Source organism: Schistosoma haematobium, chromosome 1 (genome assembly GCF_000699445.3).
Source record: "Schistosoma haematobium chromosome 1, whole genome shotgun sequence".
NCBI lineage: Eukaryota > Metazoa > Platyhelminthes > Trematoda > Strigeidida > Schistosomatidae > Schistosoma > Schistosoma haematobium.
Genome location: NC_067196.1, coordinates 89,592,243 through 89,619,135, shown reverse-complemented (window position 1 = coordinate 89,619,135; position 26,893 = coordinate 89,592,243). Strand labels below are relative to the sequence as shown.

The 26,893-nt window shown below is 33.6% G+C and overlaps 1 protein-coding gene across 1 annotated transcript; it reads left to right on the top strand.

Annotated features, from left to right (window-relative positions):
* The first annotated feature begins 263 nt into the window (after window positions 1-263).
* POFUT2 (GDP-fucose protein O-fucosyltransferase 2) lies at window positions 264-26,889 on the top strand. The gene is made up of 11 exons (XM_051210005.1): window positions 264-1,004; window positions 2,718-2,833; window positions 2,883-2,963; window positions 5,650-5,912; window positions 8,048-8,223; window positions 9,030-9,220; window positions 10,083-10,155; window positions 12,250-12,631; window positions 14,530-14,659; window positions 22,870-25,824; window positions 25,867-26,889. The coding sequence occupies exons 2-10, from the start codon at window positions 2,766-2,768 to the stop codon at window positions 23,174-23,176; spliced, it is 1,671 nt and encodes a 556-aa protein (XP_051075491.1). The 5' UTR covers window positions 264-1,004; window positions 2,718-2,765; the 3' UTR covers window positions 23,177-25,824; window positions 25,867-26,889.
* Window positions 26,890-26,893: the final 4 nt, after the last annotated feature.

Here is a 26,893-nt window from a genome sequence, read left to right as displayed (position 1 = left end):
GCCACTAATAAGTTAGTGAGACAAGAATAACCTATTCTGAAGCCGTGCTGTTTCTTCGAGAGGATCCGGTTTTTATCGAGATACTGAAACAGCTCCTTCCGGATAATCTTTTCTAAGACTTTAACAACCAAACTAGTTAGGCTAACGAGGCGGTAGTTCTCAGGTTTGTGTTTCGTACCTGTTTTGAAGACAGGACTTACTATGGCGTTTTTCCAGTCTTTTGGTAAACGACCCTGCGTAACGGATAGGTTAAAGCATGTACTTAAAGGGCTTGCAACGAAGTTAGATAGTTCCTTCAGTAGCCTAGGATGTAATTCATCGGGCCCCGTGGACTTACCTATGTCAAGCTTATTTAGCAGACCAAAGACATCGAGTTCTTTGATGGGCACGCTATCCAGTGTGTGTGTGGGATCTGCATGCGCTGATGGGAAGGGTGCTTCTATGGTGTATATATTGCTGAAGTAGTTTGAGAACACTTGTTTGTTCTCTACATCTGATGTTACTATTTATATCAGATTAATCACGCCTGTAAACTGGCTTGAGTTCTGTAGTTATTGTTCAGAATATATTAATTATTACTATTATTATTATACGTAGTAAGCGATCAAGACAATAGAATTTACTCAGCGAAGAAAAATACCACTGTCCTTTTAATTAGCGCCCTGGTATAAATTAGTGTAATTTCTATCTCATATATTTAAACAATGACTGGTTTCACATATATTTTTCATGTCGTATTATGGAATTGAAGTTGAACTTTATTATTGTTTTTGTAAGCTCAAACTGAAACTGAAATATATGATGACCTTGATACGCGGTTTTTTGAACAATTCGTCACAGGATGCAGTTCTGATTTATCTACTTTGTACAGATTTAAGCAAAATGCGGTTAGCTTGTCGGTTTTTCTGTGAACGCTTTAAATGAAAATGAGGATTTTGTTGAGGAAATTTTGATTCACCTACACTATATTTATATTTCACAGTGCTGTTGAAATATAATTATAGGTATTTTTCTCACATTTCCAAATACTCCACAACTTTTTTGTGTAAAAATCACAGTGCATGAAAAGCCTAAGTCTCTCGCGCTATGGGTTTACTATTGTTGATCCTTGTATGGAATATCACGGGCTATGGACAGCTTTTAACAACGTGAATATAGCCCGCCTCAAACCCGCGAAAAAACAATGAATTTTAGCCTAGGCTAGAAGTACTTTCACATAATTTTAAACGTTTGTTATTTGTTGTACAGTTTTTGATTGTATCTGTGCAAGTCATGGTTTTTCCTTTTACACATCAGGAAATGTGATATGAATTCTCGGTCATTTAAATCACTAAAGCTGTTTTTAGTCCTAATTACTCAGGCAAACGGCATAATATTTACGACAATGACTGAAACGCTAGGTTATACAGTTTCCGGTCTTTACCTAAACACACGTTTCCCAACTCTTATTCTCTTTTATTTACTTTTTTTGAAGATGTTTAAACAGTATTTATATCCTAGGATATAACATAGAAAGACCTAGTGTTATGTAAATCCCTGCGCTATTGTCAGATATTTCTTTGGTTTTGTAGATCATGAGCTTAGAGTATATCTTGAGGTTTCCTATAATTGGATGTTCTGCATGTTCCGATGGTATCCCTCCATTTCGAGATGAACACTCGTGATTCGTTAATACTCTTCTAGCTTCTCGAGGCTTGAAGTGTAGTTTGGAATACTTTAATAGCGAAATCGCTGATCTTCTGTCCATTCTTAAACTTTTCCCACGTAGAGAGGTAGATTCCCTTTCATATTTTTATGCCATAAACAAAAACGCTTTTGTGTTCGATACTTTTCGATGTGAGACCTGTTGTTATTCCATCATGATTTTTCGAAAAATAAGTCAACTTCCAAAATTATAGTTTTGGATGAGTCTTGGTGCCAGATTTTTCAAATAAAATCTGGACAGCATTTAGTAGACTTTGGAGTGGTGATGGAAAGTAGTTTCAAAACTTTCTAGATTCCCTTAAAATATCAATAATTTACAAGATTTTTGACGCTTCTAGTTTCTCAGCGAAGTTTAGGATTTTATTCGAGCTTCTCAATCTCTGATAATTCTAGACAATGAAACCTACTTTACAAGTAAACTGAGCTTCTTGGCTAACGTTTTTGTTTAGAATCTAGTTATATCCTCCTACTGCCCGTATATGAGTTCGGACTGACGAACTACTAGTTGGATGACGAGTAATTCAGTTAGTAGTCCGCTTCTCCATACTGCGAGTTAGCATGTCGGATAGCTTAAAATTAATCTAGAAACAACAGGTACTTCTAGTCTTCACTTTTATTCACACCTCACACTGGATTTTGGCAAATTCACTTATCTCCTGTTTATACATAACCTTGTTTACTTCAGTATCTATTGTAATCTCTTTGGTTTCTGTGCCGTTTTATCATCCAAAGTGAAATCGTTGGGGTCGAATACAGCCTAGTTTATCACCAGCATATAATAAATCGGGTTGATTACAAATAACACTGAAAAACTAGTTGTTTCTAATTTGAATTTTTCTCGTGACTTCACAAACTAGTTTTTTTTACAGGAGACATTCTTGATTGTTACAACAACAAGTTAGGTGTATGATGTTTTATAAGGTAACTTTAGTATACTGATATGTAGCGTTTCATGTTTACTTATGATGACATCTTAAAAATTTCGGTGGTGTTTTTAATTTTTTTTTCTATAGATAATAACTTTCAATCGGCTACAAGTCTTCCTAAAGTACTACAACAAAATGAATTTATCCTGTATTATCCTACTAACTTTGGCATATATGCCAAGAGTTTTCATTTACGGCAAAAGGTATCAAATAATCCATTTTCGAGCACGTTTGCATCAATCACTTTTTCAGATATTTATTTTATGATGTGTTTTATGGAGAAGGTTTCAATTTGAAACGTGATGTTTATATTCGGATTGCCAATACAGTACGGTAGGTGTGATTTTTTTGAATACAAAATGCATAAAATAACAACGCAATATATTTAATAAGTACGGAATTTTGCACCTCACTTTAAACTATACATTGTTTCGCAATAGGTGTAAATAATAGTGTCCACATGCCTAAATCCAATTAGACAAGGCTGGGTTTGAACTCTTAACTCGGTTGTTCAAGGTTCAGTTGTCCGACGATTAAGCTGTCGTTTCAGATAGTGATGTAATTATTGTCACTAGTAAGATTACATAATTCAAAATATTTTACAGAACAAATTTAATTTTTGTGTTCAAATAACTCCCTTTTTTAATTTCACGCAAACATGACTATAGGTTGTTAAACTTTGATATTAGTTTGTTCACTTATCCGTTATATGTTATCTCTGTTTATCGTGACGTAAATTGCGAGTGTGTTTATAGATTTATGACAACACAAATGTAAGTAAGGATCCTCTAATGGAAGTTTCGGCTTCAGAAAGCTGTTTTATTTCCACTCAGTGTTTGGATAGGGAATTAAATGTCTGAGTGTTTGTTAGTTTACTAATGCAGTGGTATTTCATCCTATTAGTTGCTTTTAGAGTAACTCAGTAGTATGAAGACAATTTATTTACAGTGCCTAATGTGTATTAGTTATTTGCATTGTTTTCATTATCATACATTGAACATGTTAACTTGGCAGATCAAAAAAAGCAATTAAGGAACAGTGGTGGAAACTAAACTATGATTCGAAAATTCAGTATGACGTGTTTTATTTAAAGTTCATGACGGAACTAATGTACAAAATACTAGTTTATTTACCCAGCTTTGTGGGCTGCTGTAAGTTCTGGTGGTACTTCTTAACTGCCCAAAGCAATAAAAAGAGGGAATGGGGTTTGGACATAGGATCTGTTGATGCTTCATTCAGTAAACTTCCATTTTGAAGTTTACACTAATTATCATAACGGATATTTGACTCGTTTCTTGTGCTTTATAGACTTGCGTCAACTTCGTATAACGTTATTTATTATCTGAAGGAGCGACTTGTTCTTGGTTACTTTGACTTTCTAAGAGAAAATAGCGTGTACGAAATTTATTTTCTTGAGTTCTGTCTCTATAAATTCATAGGAGCTTACCCTTCACATAACCTCGGATCACACGCCGATTAGGAAAGGTAATGAGAAGTTCAACCGAATAGAACGTTTTTTTAGAGATCTTGAATGTCTGTTTTTTAGTATTTTTGCCACAGTATCTTCTTTAAACTAACTGTTCATGAAGAAAGCCTTCTTTGATGCTGTGAAAACTCTTTCACATCGTTGTTTTGGCTTCAGACTTTTTTCGATGAATCTAGGTGGATATCCATTGTTGATCAGTGTCTGCCTTAGTGTACCAATTTTGATATCGATTGTATCCTCGATGCGGATGCGTTTCATCCTTGAACAGAGAGAATGGATCAGGTTTCTCTTTTGCTTCAGTGAGAATTAACTTTAAAAATTCGTGTATTGACCATTCCATGTCGGCTTTCTATATATCATTCTTTGTAGGTGACCGTCAGGTCTCATTTTTACCGAAACATCTAAGGAGTAAAATTCTGAGTCCGACTCTGATTTCATCGTGAACTAAATTGATTTATGACAGTCACTGAACGCGTCCAGAATGTCTTTGACATTGACATTTTTCTCACAAATAATGAAAGTGTCGTCTAAGTATCTCTTATATAGATAGAAGCTTTCAATTATTAGTCCAAGTATGGTGTTTTTTAGTTGATATTAGTCATTTCATTTTAACTGTGTGAAGGCTATCATACTGCTCAGGTGCCTAGACCAAAGCAGGTGGTTTTCGTAGGGGGCCACACCTCGAGCCTTTGACCTAAAGGTCTGACCCACATGGCAGTGGAGCATCATGAGGAGATGCAGTCCCATGGTAGCCAGTGGCCAACATTTGGTTCGTACGCCATTTGTTCCTTCAGGATCCTGGAACCCATGTGCACCAGTGGTTTAGGATCAGGGTTTTCCAACTCCCCTGGATGGACTCTCCATGTCCACCAACCCAGTTAAAGCACCGGACATTCGCTTTTCGTCCTCTCAATATCGTAAATAACACCCCCGCCACGAGAAAGCAGTGAGTAGGACTTCCCTGGCAGAGGCTGTATATGTGTGGCCATGTGAGAGCATTTCGAGAGGGTAGGCAGGCCCTCCTCACTCTCGGCCGTACCAGGGCATTAAAATGAAATGACAATGATTATTAGACATAAGTTGACATTAGTTCGTATTGAAATGGAACTACCGAGTGGATCTTTCTGAAGTTAGAAGCAGGGTGCTGAGTAACAATGGCAAACCAGTTGATGAGTTAGTGAATCCTTATCTATTGAGTTGGCCGAGCTATGTAGTATGCATGATCAACAAAGTTTCTTCTTTATACGCAATATCTGCTGGTGTACGTGTCAAGTCAAAGAGCACTAGGATTAGCCAAACTAAAAAGTGGCATCAGTTCATGAAATTCGCCTTGATAATTTCTTCTTGATATGCTTATGTGATGTGACAGCTTGAAATCTGTCAGGTACCACACTACTTACAACTAATTGACTTCATGAATGAATGAAAGTGACAATTTTGCACACATTCTAATCGCTAGCGGAAATCTTAGTTTGAAATTTCCCATTTATTTGTGTTTTTCAGTTTATTTATATTATCACGAATTTTTTACAGTCTTTTAAGAGACCCAAGCCAAATACCAAATTTTGCTCTACACGACATAAACGTAAAAAATTTAACTGGTGAAGATTGGATTCTAGTTTTACCGCCTTGGGGTCCACTTCCTCATTGGTTCAATGACAGATCATATGAAAGATATACAAATCATAGTTATTTTAATAATTGGTCAGGCATTCCATGGTCAATGTTTTTTGATTTAAACAGCCTCTCATTATTTATACCAGTTATGGATTTAATTGAATTTCAACACAGTAACGGTAAGTGATTTTGATTTCAATTTTTAAGAAATGCCTTTTTATGCATAAATAATTAAATAATAATATGCGGTTTATTTACCAAGTAAGGGTATTATGCACCCAATTTTGAACAGGAGATTTTATGTGTATGAAGACTAATGTGACTAACTGCGCTTTCCTTACCAAGATAGGATAAAGTTTGTTAGATGGAAAGTTATTTTTTGATCTAGGTGTTATAATAACGTTAAAATGATTGATAAACTGAAGCGATATTTTCTTTTAAGCAGTTAATTACTAAATTTCAACCAATTAGAGTTTACGAGATGGAAATTGTTATAACTTGAAAAAGCTGATTTTTCTTGATACAACCGCGTATAACTGAGCACTAGAACACCAAACCCTTCCAAGTCGCAATAAGAAGACAGAAGACTAACGAAGGAATATTATTCCAAACAGTGTCAAACATAGTACAAAATTATCAGGTATTTATAGTTTTTAGTGAGAACGAAATCATCATTACAGTCTTCCAATCCGCGTACAGGGGGTTATTAGCATTATCCAATCGGGAAGTTACACGTTGGAATTCTAGAACATTCTTCCGACAGGTGATTGGATGGAACGTCTTTGGCTCCTTCTGAGCCTCTTACAGCTTCCTCGAGTTCACCGGTGGTCCGTCGTCACAGAAATAATAGACAACAGACTAAATATTTGAATATGTACAATAGAATTAAACTTGTCATCTGTATATAGAAATATCCAACCGAGGTACTATGAATTATCAGATACATGTTTAGTTTCTAATGGAAAATGAAAATGCTGAATTAATCGATGATTCTTTACTTCTTTCTGTTGTAACATTAAGAAGAATGAAGGTTATTATATTTATAAAGAATGAACTGCAACTTGTAGAAAATAAATTTCAGTTTTGTGTTCATCTCACAATTATATACTTACATTGCTGGTTAAGTTCAACCTCGGCACTTATAATAAATCGCAAACATTATTAACTTTATTTGATATTAATAATTATTCCAGTCAGTCAGTCAGTTACTTTCAGCCTTTCCACACCACAACAACACGACGAGATGAAATCAAGAAGTCTAATGACAAAAGCAGTCAAAATAGTGTAGTAGCAACGATAATGTGAACGGATCAAGATTGGGAAAGTAGTTCTAAATAACAGAGTTTTATCGTATGTATGAAGGAGTATTAGTGTAAAAGATGACAATAAGGGAAAGAATCTGCGCTTATTGCGAGAAGTTACGAAGCATGTACATAATACATGTACATAGCCTTCAATCATTCATTTACATCACTGGCCCTACATCTGCAACCTGAACCGGCTTCTCGTCTGTTCTCCAAGTATTCTGTCTATGCCGTGCTGTTGCTGTACTGATCTTCTCTCCGTCTGACGACTGTTACAACTTGGACACCACCTTCCGCCACATAATAACTTACAAGCAATCTTGTGAGTAGCGCCTGCTACACTAGGACGGAAGACCAAGGGTAAAACAAAGACTAAACGTGTCTATACTACATTGTTCAATTCCGAAACGTGTCTCAAATCACTGGTCGTGCTTATCGCACGCACCCCACTTAGGTTGTCAAAATCTATCAACATGGATTCATTGATTGATGTCACATTTTGGTCGATGTTGGCTGTGGGCAAGCCTACTTAACGTATACAATATTATCATATGGTGAATTGTTTAAGGTTAGACACTAACACTGCTAGAAGCCGGCTCAGTGGTCTAGAGGTTAAGGGTTCGTGCACGAGACTGAAGGCCTTAGTTTCGACCACCACGTGTGGAGTGCAGGATGTCGGCTGTTGATGAATCTCATACTAGGACGAGATGGCCACCCATTGCTTCTTGATTTCCAATGGTGGTCTAGGTAAGATAAGTTTATGATTTAAACTGTCAAAGTTCTACATTCTCCCCAAATCTCGCCTAATAACATGTAATGTTAGTTTATTAGCTCGGTTGATTGGTTGCGTACTGTCAGTCAATAGACAATGTTTGAACTTAGGAAGTGATTACATTGATTTTTGCACGTAATTTCGGATATTCAGTACTTTTTATATGAAAAAGTAAATGACCTTACTATTATTATTTTCCAAAAAATTGCATTCTTAAAATTCATTTTCATAAATTTAGTATTGGATTCACAACAATCATTATTAAACAGGTCATCCAATCATCCATTGACAATCGATTTAGCTCTTCAGTTAGTTCGTGGAGATTTTAATGAAAAATTGGGGCAATATTCAAATGTTAATAATCGTAAAGTAGATTTTTGTCCATTTGAATTACGTGAATTATATCGATTAAATGTAAGTCGATGATTAACCAACCATCTTATGTTCATTTTAATGTTCTCGTCTCATGTTATCCACATCGTTATCAACGTATACAACTCTTCCAGTCATTTTCTCGTTCATTTAGCAAGTGAATGAGGGCTAGATATTAGATTATGACTTCCGTTAGATATTTTGTCTCAAGCCCTAATATTCACTACGTATATGTTTTTCATCAGGCATATTAAGCTATGTTCTATTGACATATTACTGATAATCCCAGATAGTTGGAATAGAATTTTTAATGAAAATTACGTTTTCACTTACCAAATAAACGAAAAGTTAACTGAAGGTACTAAATACAACGGATTTATTTAAAATTGAAAACGTCGTGGATAAACTCAACGTTTTCCTTTTGTTTTGCTTCTAAAATATACTCAGTTATTGTTCTAACCAACTTTTATTAATTAGTCAGTCATATGCAACATAGTAGGAACTGGTGAAAATGTATTTCGGTTAAAATTGACACGTCTCACAGTGACGCAGTGACCCAGCTACTGGATCATCATCTGACGGTATGGCTCTGACTTTAGTCAGTTTGTTATGTAGCATAACAATCATCCAGGGATGTTGTTGATAGCTGTTTTACTCCTGACATGTAAGATTAAATGATTATTCACTATCATACTATAAAAATCATCAAATAAGGATCGTTAGAACGTATAATCTGTTAAATTTATTCACATTTTAAACCATATACATGTATGCCTATCAAATCAAATATTGTATTGTGCTTGTGAACTGCTATACTAAAAATATTCATTAATTCAATTCTTATGTAGGACTCAACATTGTCATCATCATCGTCATTCAGTCGACCAATAGAATTATTTGAAGGAAGTAGTTTTAATTTACAAAATGGTATATTACCAATGAGAGCATCTGCATATGATTGTATCACTGGAGATTTAGAACCTGTTCATTTAGCACCATTCTTAATTCAATTAATTGAAAATTCTGAAAAGCCTATTACGTAAGTTTTTGTTATCCAGCTATATGTTTTCTCATTAATGTATTTCAATCAAATTTCTGTCGTTTACCCAAATAAATTGGTTTATTTTACAACAGTTAGTTGACTGTAGTGATTTATTTAATTTAATTTGTAATAATGTACTCAATTGACAGGATATTTTTTATCAGAATGGGTTTTGTGGAGATTTTTAGAAATTTCACTGGTTGAAATCATGAGTCAATTGAAGCTAGACTACCATGGAAAACCTGGATGCCGACTCAGCGGTCTAGCTGGTTAAGCGCCTGGCGCGAGACTGATAGGCCCTGGGTTCGAATCTCACGGGGGGCAGGATCGTGGATGCGCACTGCTGAGAAGTCCCATACTAGGACGAAACGGCCGTCCAGTGCTTCCAGGTTTTCCATGGTGGTCTAAGTTCAACTGACTTATGATTTCAACCAGTGACAGGATATTTGTTATTACTTATGATTTGATGAGTAAAGGAGGTTTTTTATAATTTAATGGAAGGAGATTTTGCGGATTGATTTTATTTATAGGCTGTACTTGTTACAGATTTATCTCAATTAGGGCTTAGCATCGAAAACCAGATGACACTGGACGGGTGTTTCGTCCCCTCATGGGACTCTTCAGCAGTGGATTGATGAAAAGGATTGAAAGCAAGACTTTAAAGTCTCGTGAAAAGTATTCAATCACCCAAACCACTATATCAGAAACCTGTGATACATATTTCCAACTTTGATTAGTTTGATAGATAACGTGACAATCATCCATTGGTAGATTGTTATATAAGTTCGTCACAGTGTATAGTATCAGGATTTATTAATTTCAATATGAACATGTGCGTATATTTTTACCGTGTTTACAGGACGTTATACTTAGACTCAGCTCAGTCGATTATACACGGTCATTGGAGTGAATGGAGTCAAGAATATTGGACTGTAAGTTTTCTTTCTATTATTTCTATGTATAGATCATTATGGTTAATGTGAATCAGTCAGTTAAGGTGATCAAAAAATAAGTTCATATTTTAGAATTATATTAAAATGAATCAGATTTAAACATAATATCAGTTCATAACGTTATTGATTGTTGGTCTTAGGTGAATGTAATGAATACTTTTAGAGACTATAAGGACAAGAATCTAATAAAAACACAATGAAAGTGAATATATCAATTTTTTGTAGAACAGTTTTAAAAGTTCCATATCTCTTAAATATTCATTCTCACTTAACAAAATCCAAATTCATTTTACTTATTAGTGCAATGGAATCTCTTGCAGGGTCATGGGTAGATACTACATAGAAGTTTTGGAATTAGAATGAAATATCTATCCGGTACTCATATATATTTTAGCTTATTTAAAAAGAGATAGGCATTTTCATGTGGTAGTAGTTAAAGAGTTTGTTTGATCAACATAATTTCTAACATTCTATCTTCAATAAATCAAGTGACATTTAAGTTGAGGTTGAATTCTGTGAATATGGGAAAGCTAAACAAGTTTCAGTCTCAGCATTGTATCTATTATCGATCAAATTCAGAACACATACGCTACTAGTATTCTCCGACCTGAAAGTCTATCAAACAAACACCTTAATACACGTTAGGCTATTTATTCACATACGTATAGTTCGGTTAGAGCTTACTTGAAGTGGCTATGTAGAGTAGTTCTCGTTATTAATATAATCGTAAAGGCAATATTTCCTTTCTATCTGTTGGAAAGTTGGTTTTCTTTCAAAAGAGTTTATCATCGACTAACTCAGCAAAGTTAATATATTTCGGTTAATTGAACATACTTAGAAAGTGTGGAATCTTTAAAGAGTAGATGGATTGATGTGATAATTATCCTGTTTCTGCTATGGAAAACAGCTTACAACACTAACCGAATTTCATTCATTGAAAACTGATTTGTAATGTATGCCAGTTGGTAGATTTACGTGCACCCCAGAAATAAGTTATGTGTGTGTGGATCTATAAGATAAAGAAGTACAAGAGAGAACATGGGTTAACAATTCAGTAAATACACATGTAGAATGTACTTTCACTAAAAAATGAAAATAAATTATGTCCATTAGGTATGTACGAGCGTCAAATCAAGGCAATTTGGAAATTGAAACTAGCTAATTCGATAACAGTAAGATTTCGAATGCGTTACACAGCTTCTGCTGGTGAAATAACATTGCCTTAGTGCTTTTGTGCATCTTTAATGCATTTAGGTCTGTAGTAAAGCAAGTGATACTGATATGTTTTCTAAAAATCAAATGTGCGTTGTAGATTTGATATCTGTCTGGTCTTGAGCAAGCCATTATAAAACCTAAAAACTAAATGCAAAGTTTGATCGTTAGTAGACTTGCCTTTCAAATGATGTATTCATTAAGTGGTTGGAAACAATAGGCAGGAACCCTTGAACCAAGTTTTCATCAGAAAAACATATCTTTAACATTGAGGTGACTGATTCTCCTTATAAGCTGCGAACTCGGATCATTCAGTTACACACTCTGAGTCGTTACTACTGAGCCATTTTTGCCGCGATCAAACTCTTCTGGGTCATATATTTACAGTTGTTTACTTCATTGATATCATCTCAGGAGGCGGAGTTGAGTGACATAAGCTCTAAACCATCAGAAATTATCATTCTTCTCGAGGTCGCAGGTATTCCTCGCTAACGATTGTCATCTAGCATGAAGCCTAGGTTCAGGACTTCCTGCCAACTACCTATAACCACCTAACAACAAAACATAGTTCAAGTAATGTGGCCATATTGCAACTTAATTGATAGAATAAGATCAACACTAGAAACTTGATGAACATGACACAGTCAATACTCGGCGATCAATCGAATCCAAACGTCATATTCGATTAACTAGCCAATTATAAGTTACACATTTCTAATAAATTTTATTTGGTTATTTGCAAGTATTTCGAATAATGTGAACCACAGTATGTTTAATAACATTTGGTCACTTTCTAATATCTCCTTTATACTGTTATGCTATCATTTCTCTGTTGTTGTACATTACAAATTTGATATTTAGGTACGTCGAAGCATTACAATAGCAAAACATTTACGTGATATTGGTGATAATTACCGTGGAGCTTATTTACATTCTAATGATATTTCAGATCGTACAGTATCACCGTCAATAGTTGAACATCTTGGTCCAGGTTCCAGTTGGTTACGTCCACAATGGCCACTTTCACCAGCTCTAGGTGGACCATATGTAGCAGTTCATTGGCGTCGTGGAGATTTTGTTACTACAAGTACTAACGCTACAACAACAACTGTTACTACTACTAGTCGATCTCCTAATAATGTTTCAGCAGCCCAACAAATTCTAAATGCTGTCAAGATATTTAATCAGTATGAAGATCATTACATCGATACAATTTATCTAGCCACAGATGCTAATAAAGAAGGTTAGTATTAAAAAAAAAACTTATATGGACAGTAGTGAAGAATATTTATTCATATCTTCATTCTATTCCGTTAGAGGTGGTCATAATAGTAGTAAAATACCAAAAATGAAGCCTCCATCTATTAACAATGCAAAATCAACTTGTGTTTTTTGTTTATATCACTTGGGAAAAACGACTTCACCATAACGCGTATACATATGTGTGTGTGTGTGGTCTGTCAGTACAGGGTTTTAGAGATTGTTGAGTTTCATTGAAATCCTGAACCGAACATCGTTAGATCACCATTATGTCTGTTAATGATGATAATAATAGATTTGCTTTACAATGATATCAGAGAGTTTATATGAATATCTTAATTAAGAAACTGAAAATGTAGGTTGTAATGAGCCTAAATATTTACCAAGATAATGTTAATAGATTAATAATTATAAAAGAAAGCTTAGATCATGTGACAATATGAAATGTTGAATTTCAGATGAACTGTAATCAGAAACAGCATGGAAACAGAAATAAGTTGGTTCGAGGTAAAATATCAATAATGAGAAGAGATAAGAGAAAAGATGTGATGACATTAGATTAGCACTTTGGAAAATATGTGTACATCTTGAACTGTATAGCTTTGAAAATGAATTCGGATGGAGGAGAACCCTTCTTTGAATCAATCTCAATGGGTATATTTTATTTATTTACTTGCTTACACTTGTTACCTTTCGTGGTGGAGTGTAGGCCGCCCACCAGCATTCTCCAACTTATTCTGTCCTCCACTCTCTTTTCCAGTTTTTCTTCCAATTTCTATTCGTTCTCTCTATGTCTGCCTCTGATTCCCGATGCAATGTGTTGTTTGGTTTGCCTCTTTTCCTCCTGCATTGGAAAATCCAAGTTAGGGATAGCCTGGTGATGCAGTTTGGTCGTTTCGGCAATCTGTATCCTATCTACCTCCAGCATCTTTTCCTAATTTCATCATCAGCTGGAAGCTGGTTTGTTCTCTGATACTTTAGGTTGTTTTTTATATCTGGTCAAGGATCTTGAGTATCTTGTGTGAACAACTTTTATAAATGCATGTACCTTTTTGATTATGGTTATAATAGTTCTCCAAGTCTAACCCCGTACAATAGAACTGTCTTAATGTTAGTGTTGAAAAATCCTGACTTTGATGTTGATTCACAGATATTTTGAGTTCCATTTACTTTGTAATAAATATCACAGTTTTAAAAAAGCCATGAAATAAGTGCACAGCTATATTTGATTAAACAAAATTAATGATCAGTTAGTTGTATATAGAATATAATTCTTAATTAGGAAAGTCAATTTACCGATTTATACTACTTTTGTATATCGCATATAGAGACGTTCACTTTAGGTAAGTTGAGAAAATCTTGTTGCAGCAAATCTTTTACACCTAAACCAATGTGTAGCGGAGACCCACACTATCAGTAATTGTTATATATTTCATCGGTATACCAACACTAAGATATTGGTTGATACTTTCAAAGAATCCTATTTAGAAGGAGCCTAAGCAGGCTATCATTTATGCAATCATGTTGTTTAAGATTTACATTTCTCTCCTACTGAGAGGGTCACAGTTACTCACATGGATTTATCACGTTTTGTATGCTGCAAGATAAAGATGATCAAGCACAGAGGTTTGCCAAACACCCTCAGCTCAAAGGAGTCAATTTCCATAAGTAATAACTTGATCAGATTGAAATAACTTGGAGAAATTCGACCATTGAAAATATAAAGTCTACTTGGTCTGAAAATGTTTATTAATCTCAAGTTATAGTATGTTGAATGTGTTATTGTGTGATACTTCAAAACTACTGATATTATGTAATAGAAGTAGTATATTTTTGAACCATCATTTTATTTATTTTCTATTACATTTATTCCATATCTAGAACTAGAAAATCTAAAAAGTTTACTTTATCCACTTCAAGTATTTCATTTTGAGCCAACTGAATCCGAGTGGATATCTTATGGCCCAGGTGGTTCAGCAATTATAGATCAATGGATTTGTGCACATGCTAGGTATTTTATCTGTTAAATACAAATTTTTACACTTTATAAGGATTTATATTTTATCATTACTAATATTAAGGCGTGAATTTCTGTTACTCTTAGTTGGCACATGTGAATTCCTTGATATTTTCCCTTTCTACTAACTTTCTTACGCCTGTCATCCCTCATAGAGCAGCATAGAATGCCCACTAGGATTCTACAACTAATACTGTCCTTCGCTCTCCTTTCCAGTTGTTTCCAATTTCTATTCATTCTTTCGATGTCTGCCTCCGGTTCTCGATTCAATATGTTTTTAGATCTTCTTCTTTTCCTTTTCCTTTCAGGATTCCAAGTTAGCACTTGTCTCGTGATACAGTTTGGTGGTTTCTTCAACAGACGTTCCATCCACCTCCAGCATCTTTTCCTAATTTACTCCTCATTTGGAAGTTGGTTTGTTCGTTTCCATAGTAGGTTGTTGTTGATAGTATCCGGTGAACTGACATTGAGTATCTTGTGCAAACAATTGTTTAGAAATACTTGTACCTTTCTGATGATAGTTGTAGTAGTTCTCCAAGTTTCAACTCCGTATAGTAGAACTAACTGACTTGATTCTTATATTGAAGATTGTTACTTTGATGTTGGTTGACAGTTGTTTTGAGTTCTCAAATAGTAGGAATGCTACCCTTACTTTGTTAATCCTTGACTTTACGTCTGCATCAGATCATCCTTGTTCATCGGTGATGCTGTCCGAGTAGGTACATGAAAGTTTCCTCCTCTTCCAGAGTTTCTCCATCAAGTATGATTGAGTTGATGTTTTCTGTGTTGCATTTGAGGATGTTGATTTTTCCCTTGTATATATTGAGGCCTACTGATGTAGAGGCTGCTGCTACAATAGTTGTCTCCACCTGGATCTGTTGATGTTTATGGGATAGATGAACTGGGTCTTCCTTTTACTAGTTATAAGTTGTTTAGAAAAGACTGATTGTAGCTAGTAGAGGAATACAAAATGCATATTTATTCCTATTCAGGCCTTTTCAGTTGAATCTACATGTAACTCGGTGGTGAATTAGTTTTTTTCGATGCAATAATTGTTCTAAATGAAGTCGTGGGTTTATTTAAATTAATTTTATATTTATTTTTGCAACACTCCTAATACTTCTCCATAAATCATGAGTGAATTTATTACTCAGTGAATTATAAGCACCGACTGGAGATATTTCTGGGTCTAACCATGGTTTCTATTGTTTATTTGCAAGCGTCTATTTATAAGGCGAATGTGATGAAATTAGAGTGTTGTTCTTTTATACAACTTTCTTTGCTTTTAAATGAATAAAATTCACGATATTGTGTAACCATCATCCATTACCTTCACTGGATAAATGTCTTATACCTGACATAGTTGATCGCAGAATGTCATGAAGTTAGATACTAACTAGTGGTTTAGAGTTTAAGTGTTTGGGTGCTAGATCGGAGGTTCTGGGTTCGATTGCTCGATGCAGGTTTGTCGATGAGCATTGCTGATGAGTCTCGTACTAGGAAACAATAGTCCATTACTTTTAGGTGTTCAATAATGGTCTAGCTAAGATCGTTTCATGATTTAAGAACTATGAAATTTCAATAGTCTCTACAAAGCCATATGCTAAGAATAATGTTTAGTGATTATATTCTTATACACTCTTTAACTTTTTCCATATTATTTCTAAGTAGTCTTTTATGTACTACATCGTGTTTAGAAAGAAGTATGGTAGGAATAATAAGATTTGGTTTCATTTCTATTTTTCTGTTTATAGATCAGGTTATCTTTGTAAACTGATAGAACACATAGTAGTTCATAATGAGTAATATATAATTTAAATCTAATCACAATATTGGTTAATCACTTGTTGTCAATGAAATTGTGAAACTATAGATCACATTGTTATATCATTTTAAACACTCATATGTATATATTTGTGTACCCAAATGAAGCTGACGATACTGCTTATAGTTATACAGTTGATAAGAGGCAACTTATTCAATAAAATTGCAGTTTAAAAACTGTTTGACGATGATATAAAAGTTTCATTATTTCGAGTTTGTATTTATACTACTAATTAAACTGAATAATTCTGTTAATTAAATTATACGGTTGTTTTTTCAGATCAATTAACGCAAATCATTCAGTCATTTTTTTATTTTGATTGCATGTTGGTCAGTAAACGATAACTATATTCCCACTTAATAATAAGTTTTTAAAATTATAGTTCAAAGATTTTTCTGGTGATATTCAGGTAGAGACAGGTATCTACCTCAAACAATGAAAGATGGTTGCGCAAATTCGCTGGATTGGTTCAAATTAGATATTAACACCGTTGGATGCTGACTCAGTAGTCTAGAGGTTAAGCACTCGCACACGAGACCGATAGGTCTTGGGTTCGAATCTTGTGAGATGGGATCATGAATGCACACTGTTAAGGAATCGTAATATAAGACGAAATATTGATCCAGTGCTTCCAGGTTTTCCATGATGGTCTAGTTTCAATTGAATCATGATATCAGTTATTGAAATTACTATAATATCCACCCCTTACCCTAACCTTAACCCTAAACCCTAACCATATGGACGAGTTTCTATACCATATGCATTATGAATTCAGAACCTCTGAACCTTTATCAAACCTTAACAAGTTTTTAAATCATGTAAAAGAAGAATATCCACTGTAATTCATTACCTACAATATATTTTCACTCTATACTAACTGTCTTCTGATTGACTAATAATTGAAATTGCTCAAACGCTTCTCATTGGCTCGTCCCTAAATTAGAGTCTCCCCGTCCCATCTGTTGTAACCTCTCATTATTCACCTTTCTAAAATCCGCTGTGAACCGATCGTATGTTAGCATCGCGTGTTGAACTTGGCTCCGTGACCTTGAAATTGCCCAAACGCTTCTGATTGGCTCGTCGCTAAATTAGAGTCTCGCCCTTTTCCCCCTCTCTTTATTTAAATAATTGTCCAGAATGTAAGTCAAAATAAAATAATTTTTATGCATTTTGTAAATCATCTTGTCATGTATACTGATGATAAATGTACATGACTGTTTTTTTTAAAAAAAAATAATTTTTCCACTATTTCTTAATATCCTCATCTTGTTCAATGATGAATTACCAATCAATGTATGAAGATAATAAAAAAATGGATTGTTTTATGTCCAAAATTACTTTGTATTTACCATTCATGATTGTTATTATTTTTTTATTTTAGAAAATTCAATTCGATTGTTTGTTTGTTTTTGTTTTCTGCCAATTTTGTTTATATTCAATTCAGATTTTTTATTAGAAAGTGATTGTTACATTTTGTATCTAAGTGTTCCTATATGTGACTTTATTAAATTTTATTGTAATATCAAAAGGGGGTGTTTTGTAGATATGATAGTCATTTTTTTAAATCGTTAAAATGATAAGTTAGATGACTATGATAAATTTGAAAGTCAGTCAATCAGTCAGCTACAACGTAGGACCAGGCATATATATGCATCGGTCCAAGTAGCCATACCTCATTAACACAACAACAAGTTGAACACCGGATTCATAGGAGTGGTTAGGTCAAAGGTGGTAATATATAAGAGAAAGATTGCATATAAGGATACAGTACAGGAAGAAAGAATTAGTTCATAGAACGAAAGATATGAAGCGATTTCAATCTCTTAGTTGTGATCGATTCTGAGCCATGTCACCCACAATCTCTAACCATTGGTTACGATAGTCACGCAGATCACAACCAATTAGTCTGCATCTATACCAACATGGCTCAGACTAGAAGTTAGTGACTGTGTGGACTGATGCCACGTTTTGGTTTGATCACCCCTTCATTTCTTCTAACCATCTCCAACATCGGTTAGCATTGCACGTCATGGTAATCAGTGTTCAGGCATATGTAACGTAAATCTGAAAGTAATTGAATGATCATTTCATCTTATTATAAGACTTGTCTAATAATTCCAAATAAATCATCAATACACATATGCATAAAATAAATCTTGTCTATAAACTAGTTTATTTATTAATTTTTATTCAATTAATTAATAAATTATAATAATAATTAGAATGATAGTTAATTATTAATAATTAGATATTCTATTTCAACTCTCTTTTTTTTACATTCTTTTTATTGATTTCTGTTCAAAAGATAATGATTATAATTAGTCTTGGCATAAAACAATATCATTCAATGACTCAAATATATAATCAAACTAAATTTGGTTTACTCGGTTACATTACATGTTGCATTATCTTCTATAACATATATATATATATATATATATATATATATATATATATATATATATATATATATATATATATATATCCGAGCGAAGATTAAATCACGAGTAACTTCTGCTGAGACATAATAGTTGACTAATATTATCTATACATTCTTATGGTATAACTATTCAACAAGTAGATTATGTATATTTATATTCCTCTTATCATGAGCTTTATTTTGACCTATAATTTATTATTGTACGATTTACGGTTCTTATGTTCAGTTTATTGACTATTGCCTCTCACGTTCACAGTCACTTTTTGGCTTTATTGTGTACAAATGTTATTTCCTATTTTATGGTGCGTTGCAGTCTGTTTGTTTGATATATAAACCCAGTATGTGTGAAATAAATGATTCGATTCGATTCGCATAATGGAAGCTGGTATTGCTGTTCTGGACTCAAGTGGACGAGCTAGGTGGACATAGGACCAATAAGGACGCTAGGCTGTTCATACCGCTCGAACGTCATTGGTTCGGCATAGTGCTAAGATTGTATAAGTCGTATTTTGATTGGTGGATAAATCACGTGGTAAAAAGACGGACATAAAGTCATATATATATATATATATATATATATATGGATTGTAATTAGAATTCACTTCATATACATTATCCAAATACAATTTATATGGATTGGTAATATCTATTAATCCACCAGAGTGCTTGGTACCTGTGTGGTTGCCCCACAGGATTGAGGTATACTATTGAGATTTTAGCGTTAAAGCCTATACGATATCTGGTTCTCCTGTGAAGCGGGATTGAGCTGTATTACATGGGTTATAAAATTTAAGGCTGAGCGGTATCTGGCTCTTCTATTGAAAGGGATCGAGCTGTACTGTTTGGGTTGTCACATAAAAGTCTGGATGGTGTCTGATTCGCCTGAAAACCAATGGAAAATTGGCCTGGCCCACAATGGTATATTATATAACTATATATATCATTAGATAGGTTGGGAATGCCAGTTACAGTAGAGTAACGTCAATTGTATGTTTAAGTGTATATATGTGGCACATCTACTATAATCTTCCTATTTGTCATTATTTCTTGTTTTCCGTTTATCTATTCTATTCTAAATTTCTTCTTCATTTTGATTTATGTTTATTGTGATCATACTCGTAAATGTGTTACTTGGTGCTTTGATCACCTTGAATGAGTTTCAATATTGTTTCTTTATCAATAATCATAATCTTTACTCATTGTAATCGATGATTATTGTTATTTATAAATATAAAGACTTTGTTTCTTTGATCGGATTCAATTTAACAAACACAATAGAAATAACTTTAAATGCTTTTTCTTCTTTTTTTCTAGTTAAATTCTGTCTATTATTTACTAGAAAAACACTTAATATTACTCTAAGTATGGTTCTCTTACTTTTTTTTCGTTGTTATCTATTAATACTACTCATTTACTACTACTGTACTGAACAGAACACGGGGGGGGACAATCGAATGTATTTGACACAACATTACAGGACTCGTTAGTGAAATCTAACAATCATAAAGTAAATGTTTAATTTGTAAAATGTCCATCAATAATCTCAAAATGATTCAAACTTCATTATTCTTGCATTTTCATACAAATTGCATCCTGCTCCATTCTCTTGTCTCTCTGCTGCCATACCTTCTGTTCACGACTAACGTCATCTACTACTTATGTCAATATAAGTAGCGCACACCACACTACTACTACTGTTGCTATTATTATTACTAGAAAATTAATTATGATTGTGAATATTCAGTAATTCACTGTTTTTTGCTTATTTTTTTTTAGAAAAAAATGTCGTAAAATAGAATCTATATGTAGTTGATGACATTGTGTCCCATGGCAACTAAGTTATTTTATAGGATTATACAATTTATAATTTACTATTATTTCAACATTGCTTTGTTGTTTTGTTTTTGTATTTCAGTAAAGTTGAATAGATTTAATTCAGGTTTATTATGTTGGTTAATATTGGCAGTTGTTTAGAACTTTAATTATAGATAAATGATATTTTCTCATTCTTATAATAATAATAGTTTAATCAGTGAGATAAAAGGCTTTTTTTTAGTATATCTATATATTCACTATTGACATGTTGATGGTTTTATTAAGTTTTCAGTGTAACACATTAAAGCTTGAAATAGAATGAAATGATTATTTAGTGGTAAATCATTCGAATTTTTTTTCAATTACGTTGAAATGTCTGGAGTTGATCAGTCTCTATTGATATATACTTACTTACGCCTGTTACCCTTCGTGCAGGAACAAAGGCCGCCTACCAGCACTCGCCATTCAACGATGTCTTGGACAATACTTTCCACTTCTTTCCAGTTTCTACTTATCCTTTTTATTTCTATTTCCCGACGTAATGTGTTCTTTGGCCTTCCTCATTTTTCGCTTCCTTTCAGGATTCCAAGTTAGGGCTTGTCTCATGATGCCGTTTGATGATTTCCGTAATGTATGTGCTATCCATTTCCATCGTCTTTTCCTAATTTCCTCCTCAACTGGAAGCTGGTTTGTTCTCTCTCACATTAGGCTGTTGCTGATAGTATCCGGCCAATGGATTTTGAGTATCTTGCGAAGACAATTATTTATAAATACTTGTACCTTCTTGATGATGGTTGTTGTAGTTCTCTAAGTTTCAGCTTCGTACAGTAGAACTGTCTTGGCGTTCGTATTGAAGATTCTGACTTTGTTGTGGATATCAAAATCCAGTTTATAAATCTCAAATGAGTTGAAACATGCACTCCATAACATCATTTCTAGTCATAGTCCATCTCTATTTAAAAAAAGTAGTTAGATTGTAGGTTCAAACATAAATCTCCATACTTAAATCTCAATAGTTCGATAGTGTTGCAAATCGAATCCTTAAGAATGTTTAAAGCATTGAATAAGTTTTTTGAAATGTTCATCGTTTAATCAATTAAGTCAATGCAACTGTTACGTGATTACAGTGTGATATTAAAATGAAAAGTATTATACAACTAATTCCGTTAATCAAATATGGATAGTGACTAGCAGTGGAATCCAGTTTGATGCGCATTTCGTCCTATTTGCCTGTAGAAGTTAGGTCTTATGTTGAGATTAGGATTTAGAGTTTAGTATACATTAGATATGAGTAAGGCTTAGACCTATTATTGAAGTTATAGGTAGTGTTCAGGGTTAGAATTAGAGTTTAGTGTATTTGTAAAATATTTCTACATTCTAGCCATAACGTTTAAGAACCTGTAGAAAACCTAAAATAAGTTAATTGATCATTTCAAAACAACATATTCTTTACGAATTCTTTCGTTTTATATCATATATTTATATAAATTCATTTTATATTGTTTGTATCTTCCCATTGATGTCTAGAATTGCAATTCATCATTCTCTTATTTACATATGTGCAACCTGTTCGGATTGCCTCGATATTATCTTAAGTCACAAGCATTATAAGTAAAGATGGATGGTAGCTATCAGTGGAATCCACTATACGCATTTCGTTTTATTTAGGACTCTTCAGCTGGATGTACCTGCTTCTTAGAGTTGATGTTCACTGCAGGACTCGAACCCAGTACCCTTCACTTCAAACCCCATCACATTATCCACTTGAGCTATTTAGTCTTGATAGCCACCTACTTGTGCAATGGGCTGAACTTATAAATTCACTTGGTATTATTTACTTGAATCTTCCCATTGTTGTTTTAGGACTGCAATTGATTAGTCTCTTATTGATGTATGTGCATCCAGTGCAGATTGCCTCGATAAAGGCTTAAGTCATAAGCATTATATAAGTCACTATCCATATTTTCTTATATTTATATTTCTCATTGATGAAAAGGTGTCCTAATCTCAATGTTATCCAATCATATAATGAAGCTTTTTTTCAATTTTGAACTAATCTTTTATAAAACTGAATTATCATTGTCTATTTCTTATATGTATCTTTTTCTTTAATATTCATTGAAGATATTTCATTGGAACTAGTTCATCGACATTTACTTACCGTATTATTGAAGAACGTTCAATTATGGGCTTTTTATTAAATACTACCTTAAATAATTTCTGTTCAAATGGACCAATCTATTTATATAAACCAAATTATTATAATACAGAATTATCTACATGTCAATCATTAACTGAATGGCCAGTGATTTATGAAAAACAATACACTATCTCATCGTCATCATCATCATTATCACCAGCAGCATCATCATTATCACCAATGATCAATGATAAACTACATTTAAGTAAATATATTAAAGATGAATTGTGATGTTGGATAATGTTTAACATATAGGAAGAGACTGATAGAGCATATTACCCATCTACTATCACTACTACTACTACTACTACTGCTGCTGCTGTTACTGGCTTCGATCGTTCTCTCCTCTATGTTCCTTTCCTTTTTGTTTGTGACTCTCATGATTATTTAGATTATTATTACTGTTTTCTTTTGCGTATGTATATATATATATATATATATATATATATATATATATATATATATATATATGTTTGCATAGTTGAATTTGTTATGCTAAGATTTCAGATCTTCGAAAGAAAAACATATTTCTTTTAATGATAATCGTTTGTTGTATCGTTATTTTTTTCAGTGTTAAATTTTCAATGGTTGCCTATATGATACCATTAGTCCATCTTTTATATTATGAAGTGTTATATCTTGTAACTGCCTATTAGAGAGCAGTGACTTATTGATCGGATCGATGACGCGTAAACACGTGCGAGCAGTTTAGAGTTCTGATTTGCCCCGCTTTCCGCCTAGCTCAGCCAGATAAGTTCAGAACACAAGTCTCAGCCTCTGCAATATGAATCGTTATATTTCAAACATACTGAGTTTATATACCAATCAAACAGACCACAACGTACCATAAAATATGAAAATAACATTTGTACAATATTTGGCAAACAGGAAAATGGCACGTGAAATAAATATTGACCAATAGGAAAATGATACCATTTCACGTCAAAGGATAGCATTAGACTTAACAGGATAATTTTCGGGATATTTTTCTCAATATCCCAACATGAAGTTCATCAGTTTTCATATAATCACTCCTTGTTTAGTAATAATAATCATATGCTTGTTCATTGGTTACTAGCTATAAGAGGTGATTCTAAAAGTTCTTTTTGAGATGCCGTGACTAATAGAGTTCAACCATGTTGGATATGAGATAGTTATTCATCAATGACATCGGCAGATGATCGTGCAATACCACAAATTAATTGAATTTAGAAATATAAATCATTAAATGCTGACTTGATGGTTCCAAGTTTAGACACTTAGTGTGAGACCTGAAGGTTATAGGTTTGATCCTCGGTGGGGCTTTGCGTACGCACTAATTAGCAGTCCTATAATAAAACAGAGGAGATGACCGGGTGTTCATGGTTTTTAATAACTATTAAACTGAAATCTGTGACAAATTATGTTATTTTTTAGTCAAAAAAGTCCTTTCAGTTGTTTCGCTTTAATTTTTATAGCTCATAATAATTAAGGTAGTGAATCTTTATCAACCGACGTAGTTGGGACAAGTACTACGTATGCCCAATCGCCTACCTCAACGTTCTAGTTTTGCTAGTCTAGGAGTAGGTTGAAAGAAAGATAGGTGTAATTAGACCAGGAAGTGATATCATTTTTTGAAGTAATTAACTATTGGATTGCTTCATGAAGGTGAGTGCAGGCTACCTGGTCAGTGTGATTTTCGTAACCAATAGTTCGAGACGTTAGGTAACATGTCTTACAATCGTCTGAAATAACACAGATGCATTCATTGATTTTTCTTTTCTTAGATCTTGTTCTTAAGGATTATCTTATACATTTTATTCCATGGATTCATCCTTTTTTCCCGAATTATCTTGTCGATACCTTATCTTTTCTACTGTCACTGATACTGTTACTACTTCCACCGCATTTTTCTTCCTAGTTTCTATTTAACTCTGCAAATACATTGTGGTAACTTGGGACGATGTATATATGTGCCAGGTTCTTTGTTTATAACTTACCATACAAGACTTTTTAACTATATATATCACAGAAAATCTATATAATCTGACTAATCATTCATCAGGAAGCTATTGCTGAAAAATGAAAAGTGCCCTGGTAACCATGCATTATTTTGTTTTCTGTCCTAAAACTAATCTTGAAAGTGAAATTCATTTCATAGTTCCCATTTATATTTCATTTGTGCATGTGTAAAAATTGACTAAGAAAGTCAATACATCAAATGTTCAATATACTGGACATATATATGAAACGTTTTACTGGATCAAATGAATTATTTATTGAATTGTGGATAAATAATGGAAAAAACTAGTTTTACTATAAATCGATATGATAGTCTGTTAACTATTATATTAAAGGCCTATGTAGTGTTCACTGGTCATCCAATTCTGGTACTGATATACAAGCTCAACCTGTTACTTCAAATTGAAATATTGGCACAAACCCATCCAGAAATATAGATCTGTCTCCCCTCAAGATTTCCAACCAATAGCTCATATCTATTACTTCAGTAATTCAAACCAAATATTGACAAATGCAGCATACATACGGAACTTATCATTCGTCCTTGAACTGATGTATCCTATTGGTCCAGTGTGTTTCTGTTTCAGTTTATCCATAATTCTGTTTGAACAGATTATTTTATTGTTAAACTAATCAATTTAAAGCATTCGACCATTATTTTGTGGTAACTAAATCTTTGTTCAGTTGTGAATAAGTAACTGTTTAATTTGTTTATTCTGGTTAGTATTTTTTAGCAGGATTGTTTTCTACAATATGAGGTTGCTGACTCCATGTCCAATCCTTCTCCTTTACTCGGGATTGGAATCGTTAGTAACTCGAGAATGCTGGCGAGCGGTCTGTGTTCTTTCATGAGGGGGTAACAAGTGACAAATGAATAAGTAATATTTCTTTACAAATCACACGACAAGTATTATCTTCAGATATTCTTGTGGTTCGGTAAAATGTAAGGTATTAAATAATGGAGAAGAGCGAATGTGTTCGTGTTATTCAATGCATCCCGTTTCATGATGAACGTATTATTTCACCGAATCATATCATTCACCTAACTATTTGAAATGCTTCATTCATTAGATTATATTGTTCTCTTAAATGTCTGTTTGATGTCACTCTTCAGTGTCTGAATTTTTCTCAACGATCCATTGATTACAAATGGTCAGTAATGTTTTCTTGTATTTACTATTGTGCTGAAATGAAACGTGCATTTATACCTCGAAGATTAAGACATTAAATAGTAACATGACGAATAAATTTGAGGTTTATCAACAAGCGGGATTTCTATGCTACTATAATAACCTTTTGTAGTATATGCTACTTATGTTGACAGATATAAGTAGTATGTAACACCGATCAGAAGTGGAATGCCTGTTAAGAGAAGGTTGAGAATATTGAACCGAAGAAAACAGAAATGAACGGAGAATTGGAGTAATCATGAAAAATGCAAAGTACGATTGATGGAAGATTCACAAATGAAGTATTAAATGTATGGTCCTCATATTTTGAGGATGAACTCTGTAACTTGGCATTAAACAATAAATTGGTCTTTCCCAACTGAGTCTTCGTTTACTACACAACTATTTCAAATATTATTGATTGTCTGGCCAGTTATTTCGTATTATTCATTCAGGCTTACATCTAATAAACTAGTTTCCTCAATATACAATTGAAATTCTTTAAATCGTCTGGTGTGTGACGAAATCTCAGCACTGATACAAAAGGCTCGAATAGCTTTTGCCAACTTGTGTCATTTATGGCGTAGGCGAGATATCCATCTACCAGACAAAGGACGGGTTTACTGCGCAGCAACTCGAACTGATGTATGTACGTACGAAGTTCTACTTTGTTGATGACTGACTGAAATCGTAGATAGAGAGATTAATTGTTTAAGTTAAAATAAATTTCCATCACGGATTGTAGTACTTTTTTGACCCTATATTTGACTCCAGTTAA

Bases quoted from the DNA above. Each gene is read 5' to 3' on its own strand.
- POFUT2 (XM_051210005.1), top strand. From the start codon at position 2,766: ATGAATTTATCCTGTATTATCCTACTAACTTTGGCATATATGCCAAGA. The intron at 2,834-2,882 runs GTATCAAATAAT...TCACTTTTTCAG, and splicing joins GTTTTCATTTACGGCAAAAG to ATATTTATTTTATGATGTGT. The intron at 10,156-12,249 runs GTAAGTTTTCTT...TTTGATATTTAG, and splicing joins GGAGTCAAGAATATTGGACT to GTACGTCGAAGCATTACAAT.